The 15,492-nt window shown below is 55.6% G+C and overlaps 2 protein-coding genes across 2 annotated transcripts in view; one reads left to right on the forward strand and one right to left on the reverse strand.

Moving 5' to 3' along the window:
• Positions 1–13,587, reverse strand: part of LOC119093940 (phosphatidylcholine:ceramide cholinephosphotransferase 1) — a 113,939-nt gene extending 100,352 nt beyond the window's left edge. The window contains exons 1-2 of the mRNA XM_037216978.1: positions 13,385–13,587; positions 10,970–11,052 (exon numbers count right to left, since the gene is read on the reverse strand). The gene's annotated coding sequence lies outside the window, so the exon portion shown is untranslated. The remainder of the gene's footprint in view (positions 1–10,969; positions 11,053–13,384) is intronic.
• A 290-nt stretch (positions 13,588–13,877) lies between these two features.
• LOC119093980 (inhibitor of growth protein 1) lies at positions 13,878–15,409 on the forward strand (the record flags this gene model as incomplete). The annotated part of the gene is given in 2 exon segments (XM_037217023.1): positions 13,878–14,006; positions 15,237–15,409. A coding segment is annotated over 1 exon segment (135 nt), but the record flags the coding sequence as incomplete, so codon positions are not given.
• Between the last annotated feature and the right edge of the window lie 83 nt (positions 15,410–15,492).

Genomic DNA, 15,492 nt, shown 5'->3' on the forward strand with positions numbered 1-15,492 from the left:
CAACGTCGTGGGCCGGACCCCGGACTTTCGGCGGAGCTTTAAAGAGCCTTGGCTGGAGGTGGGCTACTTCACCATTGAGCCACTATCCCAATGACACCATGGGATCCACTCCCTCCACTCCATCGCAACGTCCGCCTGGCATGGGAGCAGAACTCTGGGTTCCTAAAATCACGTAAATTATACGGAAAGACCCGGGCTATTGACTGGTTGCCGATTTTTCCTTCTAAACTTTGAGAGGAATTGACTTTGGCCTCTGCCCGCCAGGCATCTGACCTTTGATCAAGTTCGCCACGGAGCGAAAAATTGATAACATCAAGTTATTGCTCAAATGCGCGTGAAATTGAAACGTTAGTGCACGGTGACTTTTCTCGGACATTTTTCTGCCGAACTGCCTCCCAATCGGCCGAGGGCAGGCCAGCAAGCTTCCAAACCTGACGTCACCACTCCGAGCGATCTGCCACGGGCGCAGACGAGCGTCCCACCGAGCTCGCCGCACATGAGCCGCGCGGCTGCACAGCCCGGCCCAAGGTCACGAGGTCAGCGGCCGAAGGTTACGAGGTCAGCGGCCAAAGGTCACGAGGTCAGCGGACGAAGGTCAGGTAGCGGCCGGAGGTCAGGTCAGCGACCAAGGGTTAAGAGATCAGTGTCCGAATGTCAGGTCCGCGGCCGGGGCCGGGCACACTCCATTGACCCGGGCCGGCAGTGATCAAGACGTACGGCCCGGCGCCGCTGAGATATATCCAGCGCCGCTGAGATATCCCCGGCACGGGCCCGCCGTCCGTCTGAGCGCTCGGCTTGAGAAAGAGGACCGGTCCGCGGCGTTCCGCCCGCGCCCGCCTCTGCAGACCACCGGCTGGCTCGCAGTGGCGGCGCGCGCCGCGGCGGTGCACTGTGTGCCGGTGGGAAGGGAGAGTTCAGGACGTGCGGTTAGCGGAACTAACTTGTAGCGATAGTCAGAACTGAAGCACACCCTTCGACAACACGCAAACTCTCGACGAAGGAAGAGTTCAGGACACGCACTTAGCGGAACTAGCTTGTGGCGATAGCCAGAACTGAAGCACACCCTCCGACAACACGCGAACTCCCGACGAAGAAACGCCTCTATGACCAAAACAATATTGGCCTTCGCTATCGTTGGCTTCATGCGCACCAAAAACCGCAATGGGTCCGTTGAAGTCGAACTTCGATGGTGGTATTGGTGGGCGATGGGTACGTTAAAGTCGACCTTCGATGGTGTTATTGGTTGGAAATGGGTTAACGTTGAAGTCGAACTTCGATGGTGGTATTGGTGGGCCATCAGCCGTCCATTTTTGGCACCGACCACTCCTAACTCTCAAGAGTTGCGTGACATGAATGCTAACACCACTATCATCACTTGTAACTTGAAGAGTGCAACTGTTTCCTTCACATAGTAGACTTCACATCTCGTAACAGAGAACTGCACGCTTTGCATCTTTAAAGTTTTCTCGTGTGGACGTGAGTTCCCTCTGCCGCCGTCAGCCAGGTGAGGCCCCCTGGTCACCTACTCGATGGTGCTTGTATAGCGCAAATAAGTGAAAAGCGCGGTACAAATAAGTGAAAAACACGGTACAAATGAGCGAAAAGCGCAGTATGAATAAGTGAAAAGCGCGGTACAAATAAGTGGAAAACACGGTACAAATAAGTGAAAAGCGCGGTACAAATAAGTGAAAAACACGCTACAAATAAGTGAAAGACGACATAATCGACAGCCACTCGGAGAAAAATCGCCAAAACCTAGCGAATTTTCCCCAGACGTCAGCCGCATCCTACACTGCACACATCAGAGGACGTGAGAAGGGACATGTCTGGCGCAGTGAGAGGCGTCACGCCACACCGGCGACGCCGCCGCACTCCTGGGAGCTAGGTCAAGGGCCCACACCACCACTGCCACCACGTATAGCCTTCTGTCTATAGACAGATAAGTTAGACAAGACGTGTTTGTTTGAGCGGCGCTTCACAAAAACGTTGCAAAAGCGCACCTGAGATGATAGGGCCGACAAGACGGCGCCGTGAAAAGCACATCAATGTGTTTTCAGGAGATATGCCAACTTGATTGGCGGGCGTCACCTCAAGGTTACTGAGGGTCAGCGCCCCCGCGAAGCCACGTGGGTGGGGGGGGGGGGAAGGAGGCTGGGGAAGTGAAGGCAGACGAAGGCTGGAGCAGGGGACGATAGAGCGCAAGCATTATGACAACAAAAAGACTGGAATAAAGAACAGAAGAAAACAACGACTACAGTGGAGAGCAGCACAGAAGATTACCTTTACGCGTGTACCGAGATTACCAGCCATCAGCGCCATTGCGCAAACCGAGCTCGTGACTTGAGCTTTCGCTCGGCAAGTGTAGCGTGAGACGACTGCACCAATGACTCCCATGGCGAAAATCCACAGGAGTTAAGGCAAGCCAATTCTATCAATTACACGATCTGTTCATGTGAACTGGAAGGACGGCACCCCGACGGTGATTTTTCTCAGGACGACCGTCTTTTCCACCAGACGGTGAAAGGGCGGTCCCTACGACCCCCCCTCTCCCCCCCCCCCCCCCAGCTATGATACGGAACATCGAGCACGCCTCTGAGCACGCAGTTAGCCAGCGGCAGTCCGGTCGCGGCCCGCACTACATGGCCGCAGTCTACTCACGGGTACGCCAGAGCAATGGTGAACATCTCGGCGACTTCCGTCCCTTCTGCGCATGCGCTCATCCCACACTGTCGCAGCCGCCGCCGGCGCCGGGCCTCAGTGTCCTGATGACGTCAGCGAACGCCGGAGCGGTCTCCCAACTCTCAGCACACCGATGATGCCATTAGTAGTCCAGGACAGTCTCAGTAGCGGCCCCGAGCATCGCCGGTCTTTAAAACACCCCTGGCACCGTCAGAAGAGATCAGGACAGTCTCCGCAGTCCCGCGTCACTGGCCCACAGGACACCTGTGACGTCACCAGCAGGTCGGACCGATCTCAGCCGCAGTCCTCGGCATCACCACCAACGACGTCATCCACGCGCTCTGCCCGGACGGTATCCGCTGGACCGCCAGCGCCGCCGGCTGTCACCTCAGCACCGAGGCCGCCTTCCTCCACAGCGGTCCGGCTTCTACCACGGCCCCGCCTCCGCCGGCCCGAGGGCGGCTCTCAAGACCCGACGGACGGATCACCACCTCGCGCCGCAACGGTCCCGTCCGGGGCGACGGCCAGAGCGGCGCCGCGGACCCGGCCCGCTCGAGTCAGCTCCGCGCGACTCGGCAGCGGCTCAAGACCCGGCGCGACCCGACGGCTCGCCCCGGTCCGCTCCGGCCCGGCTCAGCCGCCACAAAGGGCTGGGCGGGCCGCGCGCCGGCGGCGGTGGGGTGACACGCGCGCGGCGGGCCCGCTCACCTGTATCGACCCCGGCGTCCGGCGCCGGCATGGGCCGCCGGCCGCCGCCGCCCTCCTCAGCGGGAGGCGGCGCCGCCGCTCCCACCCGCCCAGGATGACCGCCGCCCCCAGCCGGCCAGGATGACCGCCGCTCCCACCCGCCCAGGAGGACCGCCGCTCCCACCCGCCGAGGATGACCGCCGCTCCCACCCGCCCAGGATGACCGCCGCTCCCACCCGCCCAGGAGGACCGCCGCTCCCACCCGCCGAGGATGACCGCCGCTCCCACCCGCCCAGGATGACCGCCGCTCCCACCCGCCCAGGATGACCGCCGCCCCCAGCCGGCCAGGATGACCGCCGCTCCCGCCCGCCCAGGAGGACCGCCGCTCCCACCCGCCGAGGAGGACCGCCGCTTCCACCCGCCCAGGATGACCGCCGCTCCCACCCGCCCAGGAGGACCGCCGCTCCCAGCCGCCCAGGATGACCGCCGCTCCCAGCCGCCCAGGATGACCGTCGCCAACGGGACGCCAAGCGTTGCCCTAACCTGGCAGCCTAACCTGCGGCTCGGCAGCCTGACCTGCGGCTCAGTCTGACCTGCGGCTCGGCGGCCTGCCCTGCGGCTCGGCAGCCTGCCCTGCGGCTCAGCAGCCTGACCTGCGGCTCGATAGCCTGTCCTGCGGCCCGGCAGCATGACCTGCGACTTGGTGGTGTGACCCGCGGCTCGGCAGCCTGCCCTGCGGCTCGGCCTGACCTGCGGCTCGGCACCCTGCCTTGCGGCTCGGCAGCCTGCCCTGCGGCTCAGCAGCCTGACCTGCGGCTCGGCAGCCTGTCCTGCGGCTCGATAGCCTGCCCTGCGGCTCGGAGGCCTGCCCTGCGGCTCGGCAGCCTGCCCTGCGGCTCGGCGGTGTGACCCGCGGCTCCGCGGTGTGACCTGCGGCTCGGCAGCCTGCCCTGCGGTTCGGCGGTGTGATCCGCGGCTCGGCGGTGTGACCTGCGGCTCGGCGGCCTGTCCCGCGGCTCGATAGCCTGGCCTGCGGCTCGGCGGCCTGCCCTGCGGCTCGGCAGCCTGCCCTGCGGCTCGGCGGTGTGACCCGCGGCTCGGCGGTGTGACCTGCGGCTCGGCAGCGAGCGGCGCGCCGCCGCCTGTCCTCGAGCTGTCACGCAGCACCAGCAAGGCGCCTCCGCCATGTCTCGTTGGTCAATTGGTATTCGCCGCCCCACGCACCGCACCGTCGTTACGCGCCGCGCCGTAAACAAACCACTGCTCGACTGCTATGCTGCTCCGCATCGCACGTCAACAGCTGCCGGTGCGTCAGTCTGTGTCGGATTGCAGCCGGCCGCCGCACGACTGCTGGGACGTCCCGCATCACGCGCCGCCGGCCGCTAGCCTGTCCCGCATAGCACGTCGGCCATCGCCAGGCTGATCAGACGTTCGGCGTTGCGAAGCGGCCGCCGTCCATCAACTAGGCTCCCCGCGTCCCTGCGCGGCCGCCGCCCAGTTGCCAGGCGTTCTGGAATCCCCGCCCGACGACCGGCGCCGCCCGGGAGGGTCACAGGGTCACGCGGTCTGCGGACCACGCCCGCTCGCGCCCAACGACCGGCCACTTGGCTAATTACCGCCGGGCGTGGCGCCATGTCACGTGGCCCCGGTCGCTGGCCGCGCACGGGGTCACGTGACAGCCGCGGGCGGGACACCGCGGTCGCCGGCAGACGGGTGGATCGCGAGCACGGCAGGCGGCAATGGCGGAACCAAGACGTCCCGTGGTCGGCTGACGGGACCTTCCCAAAGACGTCAAACAAACTAAACAAAGACCTTTCTCCCGCCACTCTTTCAGCTTATTTCCCAACCACCAGTCAGGCACCGGGAACCACTTCCAGAACGCGCGCTGGATCCGCCCGTGGCAGACCGCGCCGCAGCTGATTGGTGGACGTCGCCTGGCATCAGCGCTGATTGGCTGACGATGGACAGTCCCGCTGCGGCCCGGCGTGAAGAATCGCTATTGGCAGGCCCGACGTGAGCTGGGTTTCGGCCGTGACGTCATTGATTTCGGCGGCCTGGTCCCGGACAGTGAGATATGGCCACAGGGCAAGCCGCTTTTCTAGCGCCGCAGCCGGCATGGATAATGCAAATAAAGCTCATGCATCACGTGGCAGTACAACAGCTTCCATCATCAATTTTTCGGTAATTTGAGGCACATCGCTTCGCATGCAAGCATGCCATCTCATCGTCGATCTGTCCCCAAAATAAACTTATCAGCCCACTTACCGCGATTGGAACGATCAGGGAGCGAGGCTGCCGCCCGTGCCTCCTGCTGACCTGCCAGGGCTGGGTCAGGTCAGGTCGCAGCGTTAACTCAAGCTTGGACATGCCTTAACCTACCATTGACGACGAACCGCACAACTGCCAAGGATGCAACGAACGTTGATAGAGAAACCGCACGCCCAACCACCCACCACAGAAGGCCGCCTACTCACGCGCCACTACATTGTCATGACAACGCAAACAGGCAAATCACTCGCAATTCAGCATCGGAAACGTCTCAACTTTGCAGTGGCTTGCGCCCGCCTTACCAGATCAGGTTGGAGATTGAACATAGCAAACTCTCCAAATGGTTTAATGATTCGCCTCCTCATGACTGATTTGCCACGTGCACAAACATTCCGCTCGCGCTCATGTCTTGAACAGATTTGTTAACATTTGGAGGGAAGCTGTACAGAGATGGGCATCACGATTATGAAGGACTTATTTGTACTCGTCCAGAACCGCCCTGTGGTTGGATTTCTGGCCACTTGCTTGCGCCCGGGTTACAAAAATGTAAGGGCAGAGGGGATTTAAACAGAGTTAAATTTGTAATTAAAGGATGCCAAATTAAAACTGGTGATTTAAGCTTTACAAAAAATGATATTTTAAGTCGAAAAACGTTGCTATACATAGCACAAAAAACTGTTCGCAGATAGCCATATCACTCCGGCAAAAACACCAGGAGACCTGAGTACCATGAGTCCATGACTTTGGCCTGGCAAATTAAGGAAAAATATTTATTTAGAAAGAAACATCAATGAACTGAAACACACATTATCAAGTTTCGCGACGATATCGGTTAAAGCGCACCAAAATCCATTAATACACTGTACTATCCGCCGGAGTCAGCGGAGTGATCGACTCCCATCCCTTTTAGAGAGCATGGACGGGTCTGTCAGGCACTGCACTCATGCTGTCTCAGTAAGTTCGTCAAGAGTGCTGCCTGTCTCTATCATTCGGCTGGGAGGTGCAGAGTCTCGTGCGCTGCCCGGGAGTTGGAAGGTGGAAGGCATGAATGTTTAGCCGTTTTTTAACCAGTTAGCTGGTGGAGCGTGAGTAGGTGGCCGTTTGCGGCACATTCATTGGCACTGGCGTCTGTGGCACATTTTGTGTTCCACTTTTCTCTGGTCAGTTCCAAACTTATTTCGTGAAACTGCGCACCCTCACTAAACGATTTGTTGGTAACTGGTAGAATCGCATGAGATGCTTACTATTTACAGCAATACTTTGGGAGAAAAAGAGTTGCCTAGGTCCTTGGTCCGATAAAGTTTTTCATAAATTGCAAACTCATATATACGCACGTGTGTTTCATATTACAGAGTCTGAGAATGTGTTGTTTCAGTGTGCCACGTTTAATACTGATGTTTTCTTTCATTTTAAGTGTTTTTACATGAACTGCTTGATATGAAAAGTGACGCTTCTGTTGAGTACCACCTATTGTGCTGTTATCTCTCAAAGATAACCTAAATAAAAGTGTAATGACCCACGGAACTTGGAAAATTTTGCACACCACTTTAAAAAATTTTTAATCCGCCACCATGAATTTTTTTTTTAAATTCCGAACACTGCACAAGAGCCCCGGCAGCTGAACGATAGAGACCACCCGGTCCCCGACCCACAGAAGCCGATCATCCGCCGGAGTCGACCCGCAAAAGCCGATCATTCGCCGGCGCCGACCCGCAGAAACCGATCATTCGCCGGCGCTGACCCACAGAAGTCGATCATCCGCCGGCGTCGACCCGAAGAAGCTGATCATTCGCCGGCGCCGACCCGCAGAAGCCGATCATTCGCCGGCGCCGACCCGCAGAAGCTGATAATCCGCCGGCGCCGACCCGCAGAAGTCGATCAGTCGCCAGGGCCGACCCACAGAAGCCGACCATTCGCCGGCGCCGACCCGCAGAAGCCGATCATCCGCCGGCGCCGACCCGCAGAAGTCGATCAGTCGCCAGGGCCGACCCACAGAAGCCGACCATTCGCCGGCGCCGACCCGCAGAACCTGATCATTCGCCGGCGCCGGCGAGCAGACGCCGAATCAGGCCCGGCGCCTCAGAGTCAGAGTCAGAGTCGGTTAATCCCCGACCGGACACGCTTTGACGACCTTGAGTTAGTCAGAGTAACATTACATCGGTATCCGTACGACACCGAGCCAGAGTTAAACTTCGGACCGAATACACATGCGCTACAAAGTCTGAATCAGAGCCAGCCTCCCACCGGCCACAGATACACCCCAGAGTCAGAGTCAGCGTCAGACCGTGCCCGCCAGACCCCCGTGGCGTCACCGGCCGGGTCGATCAGCACGGGTTCCCCGGGACGCTCTCTGCCAGTCATTACGGCGACCTCGGCGACCCGGCCGCGGCCAGAGCCGGCCAGTTATCGGCAGAGCGGCGCTGATCACCTGTCACCGAGTCACGGCTGGCCGGCTGATCACCTGCCACCGAGTCACGGCTGGCCGGCTGATCACCTGCCACCGAGTCACGGCTGGCTGGCTGATCACCTGTAACCGAGTCACGGCTGGCTGGCTGATCACCTGTCACCGAGTCACGGCCGGCTGGCTGGTCACCCGTCACCGAGTCACGGCTGGCTGGCTGATCACCCGTAACCGAGTCACGGCTGGCTGGCTGATCACCCGTAACCGAGTCACGGCTGGCTGGCTGATCACCCGTAACCGAGTCAAGGCTGGCTGGCTGATCACCCGTAACCGAGTCACGGCTGGCTGGCTGATCACCCGTAACCGAGTCACGGCTGGCTGGCTAGAAACCGCAGCCGCTCAGCTCACCTCTCACGGCCACACTGAAGCCCAGAGGCTTCTTGAGTCGCGCCGTTTGCGGACACGGGCCGGAGACAGGTCAATTCCACTGCCGGCTTAGTTTGGAGTCCCTGGGGAAGGGTAACATCCTGCCGGACCAGAGGCGTGCCAGGCCGGGATCAGGCCGTCCGGCAAACCACCCGGCAAACCGCCGGCAAACCGTTCGGCAAACCGCTGGCAAACCGTTCGGCAAACCGCCGGCAAATCGCCCGGCAAACCGTTTGGTGAACCGTCCGGCAAACCGCTTGGCAAACCGCACGGCAAACCGCACGGTAAACCGCCGGCGAACGGCCCGGCGGCAGGCGCCAGTGAGGAGCGGCGGCCGCGCCAGGCGTTAGCGGCGTTAGCGCGGCGTTAACGGCGTTGGCGCGGCGTTGGCAGCCGCGGCGCCGGCTCAGGCGACGTCGACATGAAAGGGCCGAGCCGCCACGCGTCAGCCAGCAGCGCCCGTCGGTGTATCGGTGCGCTGCGTCCAGGGCCTTCATGCAGGCGCGGCTGGGGCCGACAGCGGGCGGCACCGGAACTGTGCGGACGTGCGCGCGTGTCGAGCACCTCCGAGGGGCGGCCGGCAGCGGTTCGGCATTCTGCCCGGCCTGGTTGTGCCTTAATGCGAGTCGTTCGGGCCAGCCCCGGAACTGCGTGTAGCGGATCACGGCCAACTCAAAGTGCGCAAGAAACGCAGTCACTTGCTCAATCACGCGGGCGCCAAAGTTGAGCCCCGTTTCTGAGCACCGCCTGACAACAACCCGCGTGACCCTGCACCAAAAATTATCAAACGCCTGCTAGCGCCCCACCGCTAGAGCCTCGTCCGCGCCCCAGCAGGCCCGTCAGCTGCCGGTGCTGGTAAAGCGAGCGTCCGGCCTTGGCACAAACCCTGCTTAAGAACTCCCTCTGCGCGGTTTGCATGGGTGGCTTGGGACTCAGAGCCACTGCCACGCGAGGTCCCAAGCGTGTGACCTAAACCATCCACCTCAGTCGTGACGCCTAGTTCAACGCATTATTTTGTCGCCGGCTTTTCGCCAGACGGGAACACGAACAGTTTTACACGCGGCACAATGAATCTTGTTGGTCAGCTGCCAGCTGGCAGCTCCACGTCAGTCGGGCCAAAAGATTGCTCTTGCCCGCTCTTGGGTTCGTACTCAGAAGCGCTGGGTAACGAGACCAGCATCTCCCCCCCCCCCCCCACGCCACGGGGACGGCAGTGCTCCGCCTCCGGCCGCGTTTCAGTTGCGGTTCGGTGTTGAGCGGCGTGATGTCATCGAGGCCATTTGTCCTGCTTGCATTTCGCGCGCGCGGGGCGTCAGCTGACTGAGTAGCGTCACCTTTAGGCCAATCAGCTGACGGCGTGAGTGACATCACGAGATCCGAGCCGACCCGACGGAGGGTTACCTCCCGTCCCACCGGCGGAGGGACGTCCGGACTGATCCAAGGCTAGCGGCGCTCCAGTCCGAGGCCGCGTGCCGGCTCTTGTCAACAGATGGCGACTGATGGGTTTGCGCCCAAGGAATGCAAAACACGGTAATAAAAATGCAAATTAGTGTCGGCTGTGGCGAACACGTCGTCGCGAACACAGTGTGGAGAAAATAGTTGCAGCGGAATTTGCATCCGGCACGACATGATTAATCCAGAAGCCTATTACTGGTCACTCATTTGGCCCAGGAATTCACTTTCCCTTGACATGACATACATTTAACATTATCAACATCTAAAAACCGTCTCAGTGATTTCAGATAATGTATTTCAGATGGTTGCATGCATGCATCTAAAATGCGCTAAATACTGTTTTAGTTTCATGATGATTTCCAAATCTAGGCTTCTCGCATGTTACACTATGACCCTGAATGCGTTTAAGTCGCCCCACACAAAAACTTTAATGGTCTGCCCCCCACAAAAAAACATCACGAGAATCTCATCGCGTAGAAGACCGGCCGATACCTACAATCATAACGTGCAACCAAAAAGGAGCCGGCAAGCCAAGCACAGCAACGTGATGGCCATGTAACCAGCCTGGCCCATCGTCGAGCTCAGAGTGCCTGGCGTGGCGGTGATAGCCTCGCCCGCCTCCTGCACACTTTCCGAGCGAACGATCGGTGCGCGTGTCGCGCTTTGAAAATCGCGCATCCATTCATCTAATCACTTCTCGCTGCGCGCCGGATAACATCAGTCGGAAAATGCTGCTTCGTACCGCACCAACCGGGCGCACGTCACGACAAACGCATACCCAAAATGGCGACCAGCAGCTTCCACACAGCCGCCGCCACCGCCGTGTCGCTCTGTGACGGCTGGCTTATCTGACGTCAAGAATCGAGAGCTGTGTCCGTTTTCGTTGCCGGGCAGCTCCAGCTGTCCGCCTCCCGTGGCATCCCAGACATGATGTCAGTGAAGCCGTGGAAGCGCAGACGCACATGAACACGTAGCGCACAGGAGCCCCCCAGCGCTTAATCACACACAGCAGACCTTGCGAGTTACCAACGGATGGCAGCAAGCGTTACTCACCAGGGGCGACAGCACTGCGGATGCTCTGCGGATGCAGATGCTCAGGGTAAGCGGAGCAGCGACGGACAAATGAGGACTCCTCTCTGTGGGAGGTGCCACACACACACGTAAGCTACGTGCATGGAGGCGGAGCACACCTCAATAAGCACCAGACCGGACCCAAACCAGAACCGACCAGACCATAACATGTATTCACAGCAAAGCAGGCGCATCTGGGGGATCTTGAAAACATGCAGGTATGATATGCATTGCAGGACACCCGGGGGGACAAAACAGCCGACAAAGCCTGTTGACAACTCCGTGCTCTGCGCCTGTGATACCGATCGACACCAAACCTTCGCCACTGGATGCAGTTCCACCGATAACCTCTTGACGACCTCTTGATAACCTCTTGTTTCCAGAAGATGGCAACCATGGATCAGGTTAAAGGTCGACAAAAATGCCAAAAGCTGGAAAAATGGCTAGCAGACAACCCCATGCTCCGAGTCTGTGGGACAGATCCTCCCCCAAAATCTTCACCAATTGATGCACCATGGTCGATATCCTGTCCTTTCCAGGACATGGTGACTTGGTCTTGAAAAGAAGACGATATCGACCATGGCGCATCGATTGAAGTTTTGGTTTCGATCTGTCCCACTGGCTCCGAGCACAGGGTTATCTGCAAACTGATTCATGGTGGTTTGGGGCGTTTTTGGAGACCTTTTGCCCGACCCCAAGCCACCATGCCTGAACAAAATGGTTATTGACCAATTGGCATCGAATGGTGAATGGCACCAAATTTGGTGTTGATCGGTTCCCATAGGCTCGGAGCATGGGCTTGTCAGCAGGTTTTGCTGCTGTTTAGCCCCTCCTGGAAACCCAAAATCATTGTCTACTATGTTTTTAACTGGTGCATGTTGCACACAAGCAGTGTTATTCCCCTATGTATCACAAAGCAAGGATGGTGCACTCAAGTGGATCTTGCATGCATGCATACTTGAAAAATAGTGCAGGAGGCCAACTAGTTGTCAGAACTGTTTTCAAATATGTTGGGCATACACAACAATTTTTCCTCACAATCTGGCATTCTATGTGTCCAATAGAAAGCCTCAATATAATTGGCATGCTTAATTTGACACCTTTCACAAATATGAGCACCTTATGTACAGCATTTCAGTAGCGGCACCATGGCAGCATCCATAGTGTGCAATGTGATATTCTTAATATCATATATTCATATCATGTATTATTAATACTCTTAATATCACAGCCGCATCAAAGAAAAAGGTCTCAGGCAAAGCCTTAAAAGAAAACTGGGTGACTAGAGAAGCATCGAATGTAACAATTTTTTTTTAAAACAATGAGCTACACCAGAAGCATATGGGTACATTGTCATCTTCCAACAAATCCCAATCATTATTGCATGACTGTCAGGCACAAAACTTTCTGGGTCCAACTTCAAAGAAGGTCTTATAGCATAGCATGGTAAGAAACTATCCTTGCCAGCTTAACATGCACATGAAGGCATTTCTATGAGTATCAAATGCTGTTAAATTCATCTGGAGACTATGTGCAGACAGACTGTATCACTGTGTTCACATCTTGTCATGGTCAAGACCATCACAATGAACCCTGCTGGACATAACAATATCCGCAAGAAGGCTTGACATTGGCCAAACTAGCCATCAGACATGTCTCTATCAGGAGGCTGATATGACTCTGAAATCAACCAGAGTTATGCCAAGTCATGGCAGAATCAAATCATTTGGATACAAATCCAAGCAAATTAGTTCCACCCATAGTTGACAGAATCAGTCATGGGCATATTTATAGCAGGATGGCCATCTTAATCCACTCCTAACACACAGTTGGTTGTAGTGTCTGCCCACTCACATCACCCATTCATGGTGGAGCATTAGTTGGTTTTGAATTCCTGAAGGCACTGGCTATTTCCCAAATGGGATGGCATATGGCTGGCAGCAGTGCAGCATCAGCAGACATGCTCAGGGTCAGGTAATCTCAGGGGCTAGAGCTGCCAGGCATTGTGGCACATCTTAGTTTTACCACATAATTCTGTCATTGACCCAGATCATTATCAGATGGTGGGTCATGGCTCTCACAAACACTGCTTTCACATGCCAATAATGCCAGAAATGTATACACTTAACAAGGTCAAACTATTTTTGCAATTCTACATGAGCATTTTTCAGCATGCCTTGTTCACTCATAGCACTGGATGAGAACCTGTTCCAGAGCTCAGCCTCACCAGTACATGAACATGACCATCTTGTGCCATTCATGCTTAGTCAGTTCTAACATCGTATGCTGTCAGTAAGCAACTAAATCACATTTATTGACTGCAAACCAACTATAAAACAAAACGCGCTCATTCGCACCACTCTTGAAAGGTTTAGTTTGCACGCAAGTGTAATTCACCTTCGAAACGTAGAACCTTTTCACAGCTTGCCACGGTATAAGCCACTGCTCTATACACGCATGTCACCTTAATCAGCAGATCATATGAGATACTCCAGTAAGAATCCGGGCTCGCGCAGTCATCAACATAATGCGCGGTTCGCGTTAAGCAAGCACCCCGGCGCCTGGCATATTATCAAATGCTAGATGAATTCCCCAAATTTCGCCAGCCAAAACGCAATGAATATTTCAGAGTCGCGGCATTTTGTTTGTCCTGATTGTCACAACCGCGGCGTGAATCGTAACATGCATCAACGGTAGCAAATTTCTGGTACCGAGAATAGGCTGTTTTTGTAGAGTATCGCATCAAAGTTCTCACAAAAATTAAGGTCACATTCAACTCACTCAAAATTGATTTTTTCCTGAAAATAATGTACGGAAAGGTGTGTAGGATCTCCATGAAATAGCAATTTTATACCAAGTTTTTTTTCTATTCAACGAACTCTGGCGGTGAAGATGTGCGAAACTGTCACATAGATCACTGAGAACCGTAAGAATTACTTGGACGCGGAGAAAGGTGATGGGTGGTTCTGCGGCCTGGTCTCCGTAACCGGGTGTATATCCCGTGTCAAGTCTTCCAGAGGTTTGTAATTTGTTCTTATGGTCGGGTTATGAGATTTTCATTTTTGTGACTCGTCTACAATAGTGTTCAATGATGTAAATCGACTGCATGGCGTCTAGTAGAGCATTGTGCAAGATTGTTACTTACAACCAGGCCTTCGATTAATGTCAGTTCCAGGCTGAAAAATGCATGTTATGTGGAACATGTCTGGTATTGCGGATGGAGCCAACAAATATCCGCAGTCAGACGACACATTCACCACATGGAAGGTCAATGCTTCAATTAATTGTGATGTTGCTGTTTGTTCAGGCAAGAGTTTTCTCAGAATTGTTTTTGAGGCAGAACTTGTTTGACAATTCAGCAGACTATGGCTTGGTCCGAGTCCACTCATCACACTGTCATGGTGTGAGTGTCCAGTGTGGTAGTTTGGTTTTATGCACTGTTGTCTACTTGAAAGTGATCAGTATGTGCATTGGTAACAGGTAATGGTGCAGGCAAGTATGATGCAGTTAGCCATTTTCACTCACAGGATTTAAGTTATTTTGTATAAATTCATGGTCATTTTTTGTGATTACTTCAATTATCAGGCCATCCTTGTGTATGAGCATCACCAGATGGTTGGCACTGGGACAGGCTGCAAACAGCATCAGCTAAGTCACTGATAGAATTGCTGTTGTGTTGACCATTTTTGAACATTGTCCATTGACCAATGACTATTTGTTCATCTCATTATTTTTTAATATAATTTCATTAAATGGTTTATGAGCATTGTGTAACAAATCATATCAGTATATGTCAGGACTATATGAAGACCAGAAGTATATGAGCATGATGACAGGAAAAACGAACAAACAACCAGAAATATATGACAACATGATGTAGCCTAGCTGACAATACACTCCCACAGAGAACAGGAGCATATTTCAGTTGGTGATGGCAAAGGCTCTTCACATATGTGTGCATCTAGGATCCCATAGGGTCCACATGAATGGAATCCTGGCATCTTGTTGGGGCTCCAGGGACATGCCTGGCCGCAGCTGGGGCAGTACATGCTTGTCTTTTCCTCAGGTTGTGAATGGCAGCTTCAGTCAAGTTATTTGAAAAGATTTAGGGCAGCTGCTCTCTGCAGCCTGGCTAACATTGTATATCAGTTTCTTTGTGGTTGCACTGAACATGTAAAGAACAGTATATCCAAATGACTGTCAGGCAGCTGTAGAGTCATCTCATCTCACCTACCCCATCACTGGCCAGACAGAGCAAGCATCTCCAGCATCATCAGCATCACCATCATGCTGAACCAGGCATCCCGCGAGGCGCTGAACTCGGCCACCTACCTGGAGGACTACCTGGACTGTGTGGAAAACATGCCAGACGACCTGCAGCGCTCGCTGACCCGGCTGCGGGAGCTCGACATCCGGTACCAGGTGAGGACGTCAGTGGCGGCGCGGGCGCCCGACGCTCGGGAGGCGCCGCGCCCACACGCACCTGGCAGGTGCGCGGAGTGAAG

Source organism: Pollicipes pollicipes, unplaced genomic scaffold (genome assembly GCF_011947565.3).
Source record: "Pollicipes pollicipes isolate AB1234 unplaced genomic scaffold, Ppol_2.1 Scaffold_1600;HRSCAF=1878_pilon_pilon_pilon, whole genome shotgun sequence".
In the NCBI taxonomy this organism is placed as follows: Eukaryota; Metazoa; Arthropoda; class Thecostraca; order Pollicipedomorpha; family Pollicipedidae; genus Pollicipes; species Pollicipes pollicipes.